The 16,499-nt window shown below is 36.6% G+C and overlaps 2 protein-coding genes and 1 pseudogene across 2 annotated transcripts; all 3 read left to right on the top strand.

Moving 5' to 3' along the window:
* Positions 1–5,239: 5,239 nt before the first annotated feature.
* LOC140559672 (odorant receptor 131-2-like) lies at positions 5,240–6,172 on the top strand. The gene has a single exon (XM_072683223.1). It carries the CDS (start codon positions 5,240–5,242, stop codon positions 6,170–6,172), a length of 933 nt encoding a protein of 310 aa, XP_072539324.1.
* Positions 6,173–9,761: 3,589 nt separating this feature from the next.
* LOC140559671 (odorant receptor 131-2-like) lies at positions 9,762–10,721 on the top strand. The gene has a single exon (XM_072683222.1). The coding sequence runs from the start codon at positions 9,762–9,764 to the stop codon at positions 10,719–10,721; it is 960 nt and encodes a 319-aa protein (XP_072539323.1).
* A 4,028-nt stretch (positions 10,722–14,749) lies between these two features.
* On the top strand, positions 14,750–15,671 carry LOC140559763 (odorant receptor 131-2-like; annotated as a pseudogene).
* Positions 15,672–16,499: the final 828 nt, after the last annotated feature.

The raw sequence follows: 16,499 nt of genomic DNA, 5'->3' as shown, positions 1-16,499 counted from the left end.
GTGTAGATAGTTACAATCTTGCTACAGTCTGATCGGCTGGTTAAGGCTAATAGTTATGCTAAATTGAGAGATGTATGTGAATATGGAGGGACTGTCTGGATCACATGACAAGATCACCATGAAAACATTGTTTAAAAACTGGTCCTGGAAATAATCAAACAAGTTCACATGACGAATAGCGGTCTGGACTGTTTAGGCTGTACTGAAATGACCCAAAAATGTTGGTTTTGTTTTCTAATCTTAGCAAATATTTGGATGGTGGGCTCAAATGGAATGATGTCATGGTTAAAGCAGTTAAATTAGCAGTTAGCAGACATGCTAATTCTACTTCAGGAAAAAAGGTAATTTGTTTATGTGATCAGTGTGAATGTGTAGAGTTTTCATTTTAAATATAATATGTTTGATTCTAAAGCAGTTTGTTGTGACTTTAAAGAAACATTAAATTCCACCTTAACACTGTAGGCCCTAACAAGCCCATTAAACCATTCCCATGGCACAAGGGTCAGTAGGGTTTGAATGGAAGCCTGATGTCTAAAAAACAAAGGGTACAGAGGGCAGAGGTCATCCAAAAATTGTTTAATTCATTTACATGTATGATCCGCTTTTGATTTGACTGTTTTATGATAGATATTTAAATACCACAGAATGCAAAATATGAGTTGAAGCTTAAAAAATCAACATTGTTCTACAGTTCTGTTGGTCTTATAGAAAGGATTGATGAAGAAGCAGGCTGTTGAACTTTTGACTTGACTCTATTTTATAATTATAATAGGAGCTTTGTTCAGCTACTGGAGGCCTGTACGTTGTTAACCAGTGTTGGTATACTTGGTTGGTTTTGTGAGGTCGACTACAATTTAACACGGGAAAGACTCTTGATGTATAATACAAATGTAGATAAACTTATTTCTAAACATTGGGTTTTTTTTTTTTAACATTGTACACTCATTTTAGGGAATTTAAGAAAGTGGATTGGAAATTGATTTATTTTACCTGTTTATTCAATCATATTTTTTACTGATGACTTTATTTAAAATGAGAAATTATTTAAAATTAGAATAATAATAATAGTGCAATAATTTCATTTAATTCTAATACATCATCATAACAAGAACTATTAGATATGTAGCACTGATATTAGATTATTTCACTTGGCAAGATACTACCATGTTTTGCAGAACACAGTGCACATATTAAGTGATAGGTCTCATTTTTAGATTTTTTTACTATTTTATTGTCTTTTTTAATGTTGCCTTTGATTTTCAGTTCTCATTGATGAAATACATAAAAAAAGTGCATACCATAACATATTATTGTGCCATTATGTTTGTACACATCATTCTTAATGCTCGAAACACCTCTAATTTATCTTGGGGTGCCCTATTTTTTGTATAATACTGTATACGTTTCGGAGAGTGAATTATTATTATTATAAATAATAATCTTTAGATATTATTATATTATATATATTATTAATATTATTATATTATTATAAATTATACATTTTAATGTATTTTTATTTTTAGAAATGTAATTAGATCAATTTCAATCAATTTTTATGATTCTTAAATGTACTAATGCTTCAAGCAAGCAAAATACATTGATAATAGAAACAATGTGGTGCTAGTAGATTAAATCATCTAAAACAGCCAATATGTCAAACAGCCAAAATAAGTAGAATAATATGTTATTATCTTTAGATCTAATTTAAATGGATAAATATATACTAGATTTCATTTCTAATAGATTATTATTGTGTATTATTATTATCATCATTATTATTATAATGTAAAGTATGTATATAAATCTTAAAATAAGGATGTATATTTATTAGACATAATAATAAGACCACTGAAAGTATGATCTCTGCGGGGAAAAACATGTTTATTTGGATTTAGGGTGACCTTTCATTAACTGTTCTCCTGTGTAAAGTTAATGTCAGCGTTCAGTCTATCACACATCATTGCACCTCTGACACCCAGGGCTGTAATGACTGTAAACATGCTCTGCCCTGTTTGTAACTTTTAACTTTCCTGAACTTGATCAACATCAGGGCCTCAGTTCTGATGAATGTGTCGTTCTCCTCATGCAATCCAAAGGTCATGTCCTCAGAGAGCACAACAAACAGACCAAAACAAGAGCCAAACACATCCTAATTAGCCCTAAATGATCCACGGGAACTCTTTACCTCATCTGGAACTTCTCTGCCCATCTTCTCTGATGTCCTAATTAGTCCCGGGATGCGTTGTGTTTGTGTGATTGTGAAAAACACGTATCCCTGGCTGAGGTGACCTTTACCTGAAGCTGCTAACGAGAGCTCCGGGGTTCAAGGCTCCGCCGCCACCCCCGGTCCTGCTCTCTCAGTCACAATGCGGCAGAGAGTGAAATGTCAGAAGGTCCCTCTAGCTTTAGTTAATTACCCAGAAGGTGCTGCAGCCTATCTCAGGCTGCTGATCTCCAGTGTGAAGAAAACACATTACAACAAGGTGTGATTCTAATGAAGACAACATTAAGAGCATTACCACAGAACTGAGTATACTGCATATACAGACATATACAAGACATATTCAGAAATATAATAAACATACAGAAATCTACTAAATCTACTAAATATTTAAAATGAAATATACCAAGACATATACACATTAAACAAAACAAATAACAAAAAATTTGAGCTAAATATATTAAATACAGACACATTCAAATTATACACAAATGTACTAAATATACTGATAAAGATAAGATAAGATAAGATAAGATAAGATAATCCTTTATTGGTCCCACAGTGGGGAAATTCTCAAAAAAGCAAATATGTACAAATGATGCAGAAATATACGAAATATACAGACATCTACTAAATATTCTAAACATGTAGAACTACATATAGTATAATATACCATACTTATAGATATATACTTATAATATACTTATACTTAAACTAATATATAATAATGTAAAAACGAAATATACGAACATATATATATATATATATATATATATATATATATATATATATATATATATATATATATCACCCTTCACAATTATTGGCACCCCTGGTTAAAAGAAATTAATTTTTTATTGCAGAAGCATAATCTCACACTGAAATTTGTAGAAATATGTAACCTTTAACTCAATTAACAATTAAACAAATAAAAAGTCTGACTAAGAAATAATTATTTTTCATAAAATAACCTGTTCCACAATTATTGGCACTCCTAACAATTCCTAGAAAATAAATGTAGTTGATGTAGTATCTATGTAGTATTTCGGTCATTTCTACTGTAGTTTATAAAGTTGAGTATCTAGGAACCTTTTAGTAATTAGTAATTCATCACTGCCATTCATAGTCTGCAGATTCATTAATTAAATGGAATAAAACAGTTGCCGTACACGTAGACTGTGGCAGTGGTGGCTCAGCGGTTAGAGCGCCGGGATATTGATAACAGGGTTGTGGGTTCGATACCCGGGCTCGACAAGCTGTCACTGTTGGGCCCTTGAGCAAGGCCCTTTACCCTCTCTGCTCCCCGGGCGCTGGAGTTGGCTGCCCACCTCCAGCGCCCACCTGCTCTGTGTGTGTGTACTCACTGCCCCTAACACGTGTGAGTGTGTGTTCACTACCAGATGGGTTAAATGCGGAGGACACATTTCGCTGTACAGTATACACTGTATGTGTGAGGCCTATGTCTCTTTTCCACGGTCCAAGAGTCCAAGAGAACACTCCATTCAAGTAAGGCAGAAGTGTGTCAGACATAAGTCAGACAATGGCTACTCACCTCCACCTGCCCGGATCTACAGTCAGAGGACTCACATTTGAAATCAGAATCTGCTGGCCTCTGCCCGAGAGCTGAGGATGGGTCATCACTGGGTCTTTCAGCAAGACAATGACCCTAAACATGTGGCCGAATCTGCACAGAAGTGATTCTCCAGACACAAAATCAAGCTCCTCTCATGGACATCTCAGTCCACAGGCCTCAGCCGATTGAAAACCTGTGGGGTGGGTACCGAGGACCAAGGACCCAGGACCCAGGACCCAGGACCAAGACTCTGGACAATTTAGAGAGATTGTGCAAGGAGCAATGGTGGAGGATCGCTCTCTCTGTATTCTCCCATCTTCTGAAATGTTATAGCAGAAGATTAAATGTGGTCTTGTTGGCAAAGGGGGGTTGTACAAAGTATTAACATCAGGGGTGCCAATAATTGTGGCACACATGATTTCATGTAAAATAATTATTTTCTAATGTGGGATTTTTTCCCACTGAATAAATTCACTTAAATTAAAGGTCACATCTTTCATTGCACTGTTGTCCTATATTATAAAAAATAATTTAGTAGAAGCCTAAGAACTCATCTTAACAGGGGGTGCCAATAATTGTGGAGGGTGCTACATATACAGCCTTGGAAAAAACGTCCACCCTACATGACCCATTTCTCTGGTTTTATTGTTTATAGGCCGTGTGTTAAGGTAAACTAGCATTAGCTCTGTATTTCATAAACCATGGACAACATTTCCCCTAAATTCCAAATAAAAATATTACTATTTAGAGTATTTATTTATTTGTTTGTTTATTTATTTATTTATATATTTAATTTATATATTTCATCAAAGCAGTTCACTGCTAGTTGTACCGTGTATGACTGTGCTTAGTGGTCTGCAAATGTTGGTTAGCTCTTGGTTTTGCCTTACACACACACATGCACAAATCATGTTCCGGATCTAATCCCTTTGTGTACCTTTGCTGGAGTGGGTAGTGTGTACGTACGTTTTTTTATGCACGGGTGCTGACCTTCTTGTCTACAGACTCCATATAAGCTCCTGCAGGTATTATTTTTGGTTGGAGTCTCAAGTGCCACCAGTTTTCTCCCAGATCTGTTCTTCCTTCGTGCCTCTGAGCCTTTATTTTTCTTCTATTCAATCATCACCAAGACATCGTCAGTACCTGGTGGAGAAGAAAGACCTCTTAGATCTGGTCTATTCTGTTAGACTGTGAGGTCTATCAAGCTTCAATGTACTTTGTTTTTTGTTCATTTCAGACTGAATTTCATTCACATTACTCTGAAAAGACAACAAGAGAAAACTGAACTGTATGAGCTGTTGTGTTACTCACATCTGTCAAACTTTATGAAATAACACCCATCCAGATGTTCCCTGTTTAGAAGAATATGCTTTTATACTGGATGAATGTTACTTATGAACTGTAATTTGTTTAACAGCAGTTGATGTTCCTAAAAAGTGCAAGTGATGAATTCCTCAAAGTACAGCAACATCACCCAAACTCCTGCACGGGACACTTCAGCCGTGGCCATGACCGTCATAGTTGTAGCTTTATACTTCTCCATCAACTACATTAACAGCATCCTTGTCCACACCTTCTTCAAGCATGAGATCTTCACCGAGAACCCTCGATACATCCTCTTCATCCACATGGTCCTGAATGACCTGATCCAGCTGAACATTGCTGTGCTGCTTTACATGATTACCTACATCTTCTTTAAGATGAACGTCTCCTTATGCTGCTTCCTTCTGATGATCGCAGTGTTCACCACCCTCAACACTCCTCTAAATCTGGCTGGCATGGCTGTGGAGCGCTACATTGCCATCTGTAACCCGTTACGCCACACGCAGATCTGCACTGTGCGCAGGACCTACATCCTAATTGGCCTGATTTGGGTCTTGAGCATCACCACTATCCTCCCGGATCTGTTCATCCTCCTAGCCACTGAGCCGTTGTCTTTCTTCTACTCAACCATCTCCTGCCATCAAGACATCTTGTTCCATCACCCGTACCTGGTGGAGAAGAAAAACACCTCATACCTGGTCTATTTTTCCTTCGTATGGCTCACTTTGTTCTACACCTACTTCAGGATCATGTTCGCCGCCAAGGCCTCCGGTGCAGATGCCCGAAAGGCCCGAAACACTATTCTTCTGCATGCGCTGCAGCTGGTGCTGTGCATGTTCACGTTCACTGGCCCACTACTCCATAACCTGTTCGTATCTCTCTTTCCGATGTTTGTAAGTGAGCTGAGGATCATACATTACCTGTTTGTTTACATTTTGCCCAGGTTTATAAGTCCTATTGTGTACGGTCTCAGGGATCAGATGCTCTGTGCATATATGAAAAAGCACCTGTTGTGCACTGCGCTTAAAGAGAGGAGTAAAACACGGCCCACCTAACTGTACTCCCATACTCAGCTACATAAATAACATTCACCTGCCCCTCTACCCTAACCTCATGTATCTACTCTTTGTTGACATTTTACAAATATTACAAATATTATTATTATTATTATTATTATTACTATTATTTTTTATTATTATTGTCAGGGAGTATGCAAAAATGACACAAAAATGCTTTTTGGATACTGTATGAGTTTATTGAGTGTTTATGGCAGTCAGTAGCAAATATTTTAGATGCTCTAAAGGCATTCATTTACATCCCCCCATGGCTGATGTATGAAATATACATTCCAACATTAACAGTTATATCCAAAACTAATGCAGATGTAAATCAGCTTTTAGCTATTTAGTGAATTCATAATGTTTTCCATATACTATGATTTTCAAGGTAAATAAAAAGGGCCTTTGATGTTTTCCATATACTATGATTTGCAAGGTAAATACAAAGGGCCTTTGATGTTTTCCATATACTATGATTTTCAAGGTAAATAAAAAGGACCTTTGATGTTTTCCATATACTATGATTTTCAAGGTAAATAAAAAGGGCCTTTGATGTTTTCCATATACTATGATTTACAAGGTAAATACAAAGGGCCTTTGATGTTTTCCATATACTATGATTTTCAAGGTAAATAAAAAGAACCTTTGATGTTTTACATATACTATGATTTACAAGGTAAATACAAAGGGCCTTTGATGTTTTCCATATACTATGATTTTCAAGGTAAATAAAAAGGACCTTTAATGTTTTTCACATACTATGATTGTCAAGGTAAATAAAAAGGACCTTTGATGTTTTCCACATACTATGATTTTCAAGGTAAATAAAAAGGGCCTGTGAAGTTTTTCATATACTATGATTTTCAAGGTAAATAAAAAGGACCTTTGATGTTGTGTGTTCTGTGAGGTGTTAAATATTGCTGCCCACATAAGCTGCCAGATTATACATTATACTGGCGTCCAGTATTTTTAGGATAGATTATAAAGTACAGCTACTGTTTCATGCATTAAATAGATTGGTTCCATTATACATTATGGATGGTCTATCTCTGTACATCCCAAGTCATTCTTTGAGATCCAAAACTGAGTTTGCTTAGAGTACCAAAGGTTAATAAGAGGAGAAATGAAGAAGCAGCATTTGGTTTTTATGAACCGAAAAATGGAAGAAAAAAAATACCAACTGAGATCAGACCAGTAATATTAGTACAAAACTGTAAAAGGCAGCAAAAGATACGTCGTACTTTTACTCTAATATTAATCACTCTTTTATGTTAATTTGATCACTTATTAAGTTAATTTATTACTTTATAGCTATAACCCTTTGTATGTTTTATTTTGCTTATATTAATTTGACCTTATTTGTACATAAACTTTAAATTTCCTATTATTCCTATTTGTATTTGACTTACTCAAATTGCTAAATGTATTTTTTTTCAAGTTACATTCATCATGTATTAAATTACTGTATTACTTTATAACCATTTGCATTTTTATTTTGCTTTTTTTGTTTTACCGTATTACCATTATTAATGGAATGGCTTATTTAAATGGTATTTATATTGGCAGTTTCTTGCATCTATAATTTAATTTCTGGGTACACTGTATATCCCATTTTCTTTTAAAGTGCTGTCTATAGCACTTTGAGCTGCATTTAGGTATGAAACATGCTGAAAAATAAAGATTAATATTATATTATATGAATTCAAAACAGGCTGTTTTTACAGGAGGAGTGAATAGTATGTTTTGAGACATTTACATATGAATTCAAGCCTCCTTACTTTAATAAAATGAGATGAATTCAGTTGCCCATGTTGGGGCCCTTTAACACACTGGTGTACTAAGACACTGTCATGCTCACGATTCACTGCTCTTTCTTATGAATTACGTCTGTACCGCTTAACACATGCTCCACTATTCACCTAAACCTGACATCTGATATACGTTATCTTAAGCTTTACTACATCTCCAAATGTTTTTGGACACCCCTCCTAATGCAAGCATTCAGCTATAAGCTGCACCCATTGTTGACACAGATGTGGCAGAAGTACTGCCAGTAGAATAGGACTCTAGGAGCAGATCAACATCACACTATTGGCTCCATGCTGCCTAATGCCAGGCGTGGGCTAGAGGGGTATAAAGCCCCCCAGCACTGAGGAGCTGTGGAGCAGTGGAAGAACTGTGTTTTCTGGAATGATGGTGGTGGAGCTTCATCCAGTACTTTTGGGATGAGGTGAGTTGGTCATCCAACATCCTGACCTCCCTAACACTGTTATTGCTGAACGCTATCAAATCCTCATAGCAATGCTCCTCCAAAGTCTAGTAGAAAGCCTTCTTTCCTGGACAGTAGAGACAGTTACTCCAACAAAAAAAAACTAGATTTTAGAAGAAACAATAAATGCACAGGTATCCCAATATGTTTGTCCATATAGTGTATCTCAGCGGCCTACACACTTAGAAGTTTCCATTGAATACTCAAGGCTTGTACAGTACCAATCAGAAGTCATAGTCTCCACTCCTACAGAAAGTGGTGGTGGTTCTCCATCACTGTGTTCATCATTAGAACATCTCCAAAGTTCTCCTCATGGAGTCTAGTATTATTTAGAGTTCTCCTCAGATCAACACCTGGTTTGGTGGTAAATCAGGGCTTAATGATGGTAAATCAGGTGAGCTGCTGCTGCTGCTGCTGCTGCTGCTGATGGAGTTGAACACATCCTCCACGCTGGCTGGACTGGGGGGCGAGGAACCGAGCTCTGTTCTTCAGACTAGCTCACAGACAAGATCTCACTACTTTCTTTCTTCAGAATGAGAAGCTCTTGTCTCTCCTTTTTACTGGATTTACGTTCACCTGCATCTGTTCTGATGAGATCTGGAGCTTCTGCAGTAGAAACTCTATGGGGGTTTTAAATATTGTAATTATGAGCCTACACCCTGTGCTGTACACTGTACTGTACTGCAACCTTAACTTCGTAGATGGATTCTCCACTCATTTACAGGTCAAGCCAGTCACCCCACAAACTTATGCAATACGCTTAACAAGTAATTGACTGTGGACTGAAGTGACCGTGGCTATTTGCTGTATCTGAGCTGAGAGAAGCAGTTCAATGCTTTTCATTCACTGCTGCCCTCCAGCACATGGACGGTCTCTCATATCCCAAAGGGGTGTGCTGCCCTCTAACGTCTTGGAGAAGGTACTAGTTCTCTTAAATCGTCTCCTACATCTCATAAGGTGACACTCAGCATTGACTGGAGATTAGACCTATGGAAACAAATAAATAGGCAGACAGTCTTGTCCTCATCCTTAATATCGGCACTTGCTTTGACATGTTACCCAACATACTAGAAGGTTAGGTGAAGTCTGTACTATCTTTACTTGAACCTATATATATATATATATATATATATATATATATATATATATATATATATATATATATATATATATATAACTATATAATCATATAACTGCTCTATGTTGTATTATGAACTACATATGTCTTATGCATAAGTCATATGATTTTGTTATTGTTTGTACTGTTTAACAGGCTTTTCTAATGCAGGCAGTCTATGGTGCTAAAAGGAGCAAGGGATGAACGTCTCAATATACAGCAACGTCACCCAAACTACCGGTAGAGAGTCGTACACTACAGCTGTGGCCAAGAATGTGATAATTGTGGCTTTATACTTCTCCATCAACTACATCAACGGCACTCTGGTCCACACCTTCTTCAAGCATGAGATCTTCACCGAGAACCCTCGGTACATCCTCTTCATCCATATGGTGCTGAATGACATGATCCAGCTTACCATTGCAGTTTTGCTTAACATCATATCCTACATCTTCTTCACCATTAACGTCTCCTTATGCTGCTTCCTTCTGATGATCGCAATATTCACCACCCTCAACACTCCTCTAAATCTGGCTGGCATGGCTGTGGAGCGCTACATTGCCATCTGTAACCCGTTACGCCACACGCAGATCTGCACTGTGCGCAGGACTTATTTCTTAATTGGCCTGATTTGGGTCTTCGGTGCCATCCCCATTCTCCCGGATCTGTTCGTCCTCCTAGCCACTGAGCCGTTATCTTTCTTCCATTCTAAGATCTACTGTAGCCGAGACTCTGTGTTCCGGCATCGTTACCTGGTGGAGAAGAAAAACGTCTCACACCTGGTCTATCTGTCCTTGGTATGGCTCACTTTGTTCTACACCTACTTCAAGATCATGTTTGCTGCCAAAGCTACTGGTGCAGATGCCCGGAAGGCCCGAAACACCATCCTCCTGCATGGGCTGCAGCTGGTGCTGTGCATGTTCACGTACATTGGCCCTCAACTCGAGGGTTTGTTCATATCTCTCTTTCCTTTTTTACAAAACGACTTCAGATTCGCAACTTATCTCTTTGTTCATATTTTGCCCAGGTTTATAAGTCCTATTGTGTACGGCTTGAGGGATCGTATGTTCTGTGAGTATCTGAAAAAGCACTTGTTGTACTTGGCCCATAAAGAAAGGGATAAAAGAAAAACACAACCCATCCAGTCCATCTATCAGTAGGGTCATTATAGTTAATAGCATTTAGAACCCAGCAAGAAAAGATAACGTGTCAAACAATCAAGAAATGAAGCTTTATTTTTATTCAGAAATACATTGAGGGTAACCTTCTTTTTCAATGCATTTACAAAATTGACCAATCAGGTTAAACTGAAAGGAGAAACTACATAAACAAACTAACAGTAAAATCAGCCATAGCAAATAAAAAAAAGAAAAACAAACATTTTTTTTTTTAATTTTATTAAATGTTTAAGAATTAATCATTAAGACGGGGATAATAAGATTTCAACATAAAAGGGTAAGTGGACAAGCTCAAATTTGAATAATTGTAGGCAAATAAAAGGATTATAAAAAGTAATTAAATTAATACTAATTAAATAATAAGAAGAAAACGAAAATGAAAAGAAAAGTTGCTAAAAAAATGGTAATGAAATAAAATAAAAAGGTTAACTATGTTAAACTCAATTAAAACAGGCTGTCTGAAAGTGGTTAAAAAGTTTTAAAATGATTAAGCGACACCAACCAAAGACTAGTAAATTCCAGCTGACTGGTGCACTGTGGCTAAAAGCTAATTTTCCCAATTCAACAAAAACTCTTGGACCTTGACCCCCCATGTCTTGTGTATGTCATACATAATGTGTTATTGTATGGAAAAAATTAATATATTGTCACTGTTATGTAAAACCTTGTATCTCCAATCTTTCCATTTTTGACTTTTTGAAATAATGTGAATCTTGTTCTGTTCATTGTGTCAAAATGGACACACAATAGAAATGCTCTCAAATTTCTTGGAATAAAAATCTGACTTCCATTCTTGTGTAAAGTTGTCAGTTTTTTTAGAGATATAAGGTTTGTGTGTAACAGCAACAATATACCAATTAATTTAAATGTAAAAACAGTATGGATGTATTGGCATGGTAATATATAAGCAACCATAACAATATATAACATGGTGGGTAAGCATTTCTCTTCATATAGCAGAGTAATCTTTCTTAACTGTTGGTTACAGCGTGTATATACTGCACATGGATGGACATTGATGAATAGCTTCAAAAAGTAAAACATCTTTTATTAAGTGAGTAATCCACATAGATTTCTAACAACAAACAAAAGAAAAGTAAACATAACAAGGGTTTGAATTATTATATATTGTAGTTTAAAACAGCTGGGTGATATGGGTGAGGCAGGATAGATGGAGTAGAATAAATTACTAGGTCTTGTTGCACAATTTATTATTTATTATTTATCATTAAAAGCCATTTTCATACATTTTTGTTTTACGATGAAATAAATTATTGCTGGTCAATATCAGTGCTACGCAATGACTGGTTTATCTGCATTAAATAAAAATAATATTAAATAAAATGTGTTACAGTACTGTGTTGTTTTCTGCAATGAATGTATTTGCATTTAAAATTATACAGAATAAATAATAATGATAAACAAACAGTAAAAAAGTAAGAATGTGTTGTTTGCAAAAATTAGCCTTTTGAGCTTTGAGACAGGTAAATACAGTTAAAAGCCACACTGAATATATACATTATTATATATTATTTGTGTATATTACTATTACTATTTGTTATCTATATATATATTATTGCAAAATGTTCAACAGCATTAAAATGTATAACATTTGCTATACATAGATCAGCCATAATATTAAAACCGGCTCTACACTCATATTTCATCAGCTCCGCTTACCATAAAGGAGCACTTTGTAGTTCTATAATTACAGACTGTGTATTTTGCTAGTCTCCTTTCCAAGGGTGTAGGTTTGATTCTGACATTGATGGGGACAATAAAGTGGTCTACAGGCTGCAAAAGTATGTGGACAGTGACATAACTTTAATAATTCATATACATTGAAAAGTTCAGACTTTTAATCTTGATATAAGGGGTTTAACAAATATTGCATTAACCATTTAGGAATTACTGCCACCTTCTGCAGAGTTCCAGCATGAATAGTACCTGTGCAGTTGATTGATGAGGTTTTATAGTCAGGTGTGACAGTGCCCTCATTATTTCATGAAACATTAAGGAGACAAAAGGCTAGAGCAGGTGTTGATTTTGTATTTGCACAATAACTCTTCATATGTGGTTCTAAAAGTAACAATGCAAGTTAAGGAGGCCATCATTAGACTGAAAAAACCCAAAACCTTTCAGAGAGAGCAGAGACTTTAAGAGTGGCCAAATCAACAGGCTGGCATGTTGTTCAAAGAGCTTAGCAACACAAAAAGACCTGAACAATACAGAATTAACAAAGATTAGAGAATTATTTCTTTAATGAAGAAAAAAGCCTTCACAACATCTTATTAGGAAAGAACACTGTCAAAGAGGTAATCATACCATTGTCAAAGTCTAAAAGCTTTGCCTCTACGAATGTAAACATTTAAATGTGAACAGCTGCATGAGGACGATGGGGCTATACATTTCTGCAGGGTGTGAGTGATAGGAGTCATAGATTGAAAGGAGGGGTTACAGTGCAGTGAGGGTCTTGTTGAATGTGTGGAAAATATGTCACAAAGCAGAGACAGTTAATGATTGGCTAAAAGAAGTGATTATATTTGGGTGTGGCCAAATACTATAGTGTTTAGGAAAGTAACTGAATCTGCAGGTGTATGGAAGCATACGGTCATACGGGTCTACCAGCAGTGGCAAAAATCCCAGACTACAGGAAATTCTCCTCAGACGAGAATTGTGTTCAAAAGACGATGACTTTGTGAATATAGACATACTTGCTTCCAGTCAGCGCAGGTCCTTCACCACCAATTTCTGAAAAAACACTCCTCAGGGAACTGCATGAATGAGAATGAGGAGGATGTCCTGTAGACTGGGATTTCTGCCACTGCTGGTAGACCCATATGACCGTACGCTTATATGACGCTTGTTTTAGACAATCAGAACTACACATCTATGAATCCTGTCACACACCCTGAAGGTATTTATAGCCCATCATTCCCGTTCAGTTACTACCACCTTAAACATGCAAGATGACTAATTTCTTTGTCTGGGGTTTTCTTTTACAAATAAATCAATTAATAGACTATGTGTTTTGTTATAAATTTCACAGATACATTTCTTGGGGTACATAACCCAGGCTTTGTCATATGATGTTACCATAAAATCAGTTGTCATTAACAGAGAATCCAATCTTGAATCTTGTTTTTAATTTTTGGTATATTTTTGTATCTATCTATTTATCTATCTATCTATTTGAATTTATAAAAAAAATATTTAAGTGTTTTGAAGAACTATCACTATTAAAAGACAATAATCAAGAAGGAATGGTAATACAGATTTCAACATGCATGTCCATCATCAATGATCTGTGATGTCATTAAAAACCAATCAGAGTGAGCAAGATTACTTATAAATGCCAGTGTGTACCTGCCAGCACTGATACCAGCCAACAGGGATGAGGTGAGCATTGCAACTGAGCCAGTACTGCCCTGAGCCAGTACTGACTAGCAGAGGCATCAGTAAGGAGTATCTAGCTTCACAAGTTCCATTTATCCATATATATATATATATTACTATAATGGATTATAACTGTTTCAGTGCAGCATCATTTATTATTGTTTATGATCTACAGACTTACTAAAGAATTTGAGCATTTATATTTCAAAAAGTAAATATTCTTATTTCTTGGCCTATACTATGAGTCTAAACTAATAAGTAAAAGGAATAAATATTGGACACATAATTTAGGTCTTATGAATTAGAATTATGTATTTAAAATTGTGTTTTTTTTATTTATTCATGTTTCATATATTGATTTATTTTTGCATTTAAAGTTTGTAGAACCAAACTTTCTTTTTCAGTGGGTTTATTTTTTTGTGTGCATCTATTTATAAGGTCGTCTTTAAAAGCAAAAACACTTTTACTTAAAAGATAATTGATTTAAAATCATGTGCTTAGGGCTTAGGTGCCTGAATGTTTTGCACTGTACTGTATTCTGAGTCTACAGTTATATATATATATATTGTTTTCTCATTTAGTGTTATTCTGTTCTAGGCCATAAGCCCTAAACTATGAACTCAACTGGAGGATCACAGGTTCTGCTTCAAGACATGTTTGCCACGACATTCATCAAGAACTTCATTCTGGTCATGGTGTGGTTGAGTCTGAGCTACATCAATGGTAGTGTGGTGGCTACCTTCTTCCGCAACCAGATCTTTAACGAGGACCCTCGCTATATCCTCTTCATCCACATGGTCATCAATGATGCAGTGCTGCTGACCATCACCGTCACCATGACTGTGGTGAACTACATCTTCTACACCATCAGTGTGTCTGTCTGCACTGTTTTCGTCCTTGTGTAACCTGGCTGGGATGGCCATCGAGCGCTACATTGCTGTTTGCCACCCTCTACACCACTCCCAAATCTGCACTGTCCGCCGCACCTACATTCTCATTGGCTTCATCTGGTTCTTCTCTTTTGTCCCTGATATCACTGACCTCTTTGTGATGCTGGCTAAAGAACCCCTCAGCTTCTTTTACACCTCTATGTTTTGCTTGCGTGAGAACGTCTTCAAAGACCCCGTGCTCCTTTACAAGCGACAGGCCATCGATGCCTTCTACTTCTCCATAGTCTTCCTCACGCTGGTCTACACTTACCTGCGGGTGCTCTTAGCGGCCCGCGCCATGTCCACCGATAAAACATCTGTCCAGCGAGCCAGGAACACCATCCTGCTTCATGGAGCTCAGCTCCTCATGTGTATGCTCACTTACATTTATTCCAGCGTTGAGACCCTCTTAAACATCATCTTCCCCGGACATATCCGGGAAATTCGATATGTCAACTATCTCATCAGCTTCATCGTGCCACGCTTTCTGAGTCCAATCATTTATGGAGTCCGCGACCAAAAGTTCCGCAAGTATCTGAAGCGGTATTTTGTAATTAGGCGGCGCAAGGCCAAAACAAGAGTGGAAAACCAAGAGGAAGAAGGTTAATCAGATCTTTAGTTTATGTTTATGTTATGAAATTTGGAATTAATAAAACAGAACATGATTTAAAAGTAGAAGCTATAATTTTACTAAATGTTTATGAAAATAAAGACCTGTTTTTAGGCATTAGTAGTTGTACTTTTTTCTTTTAGCTGTTTTATCATTTTTGTCATATACACTCACTCACACTTTACCTGTATACCTACTAATTCATGAAGTTACCTAATTGGCCAATCATGTGACAGCAGTGTAATGCATAAGGTCATGCAGATATGGGCCAGCAACAACTTTAAAGGCTGTTGTACTGAAACGTCAGGTAATGTACATTGTACAGGAACATTAAAAATCAAATGGGGGAAAAGTTTGATCTCACAGATTCTGAGCATGACAAGTGTACGTGTCAGAAGGGCTAGTGATCTCCTGGGATTTTCAGCATAACAGTCTCTAGAGTTACTCACAATATTGTAATAAAAAAAACACATCCAGTGAGCAAGAGCTCTGCAGATGAAACACCTTTGTGAAAGAAGTCAACAGAAAATGTTCAGACCGGTTGGAGACAGAAAGGCTTAAATTGCGGTGAGTAGAAAAAGAGATGCACAACATGTCCAACCTTATATATATATTTACATCAACACCTTAAGTCATCAACACCTTAAGTCTATGAACCCAACGTGCCTTGTGTCCAGGCTGGTGGAGGCAGTGTGTGAGGAAAGTTTTCTGTGCACACTTTGGCCTGTTAATATCAATCACTCATCGCTTGAAGGCCACAACCTATTTAGGAATTATTGTTGACCATGTGCATCCCTTAATGACCACAGTTCACCATCTTTCAAC

The sequence above is a fragment of the Salminus brasiliensis genome, chromosome 7 (genome assembly GCF_030463535.1).
Source record: "Salminus brasiliensis chromosome 7, fSalBra1.hap2, whole genome shotgun sequence".
Lineage (NCBI taxonomy): Eukaryota > Metazoa > Chordata > Actinopteri > Characiformes > Bryconidae > Salminus > Salminus brasiliensis.
The sequence above is the reverse complement of the archived record's forward strand: the minus strand, read 5'-3'. Positions and strand labels throughout refer to the sequence as shown.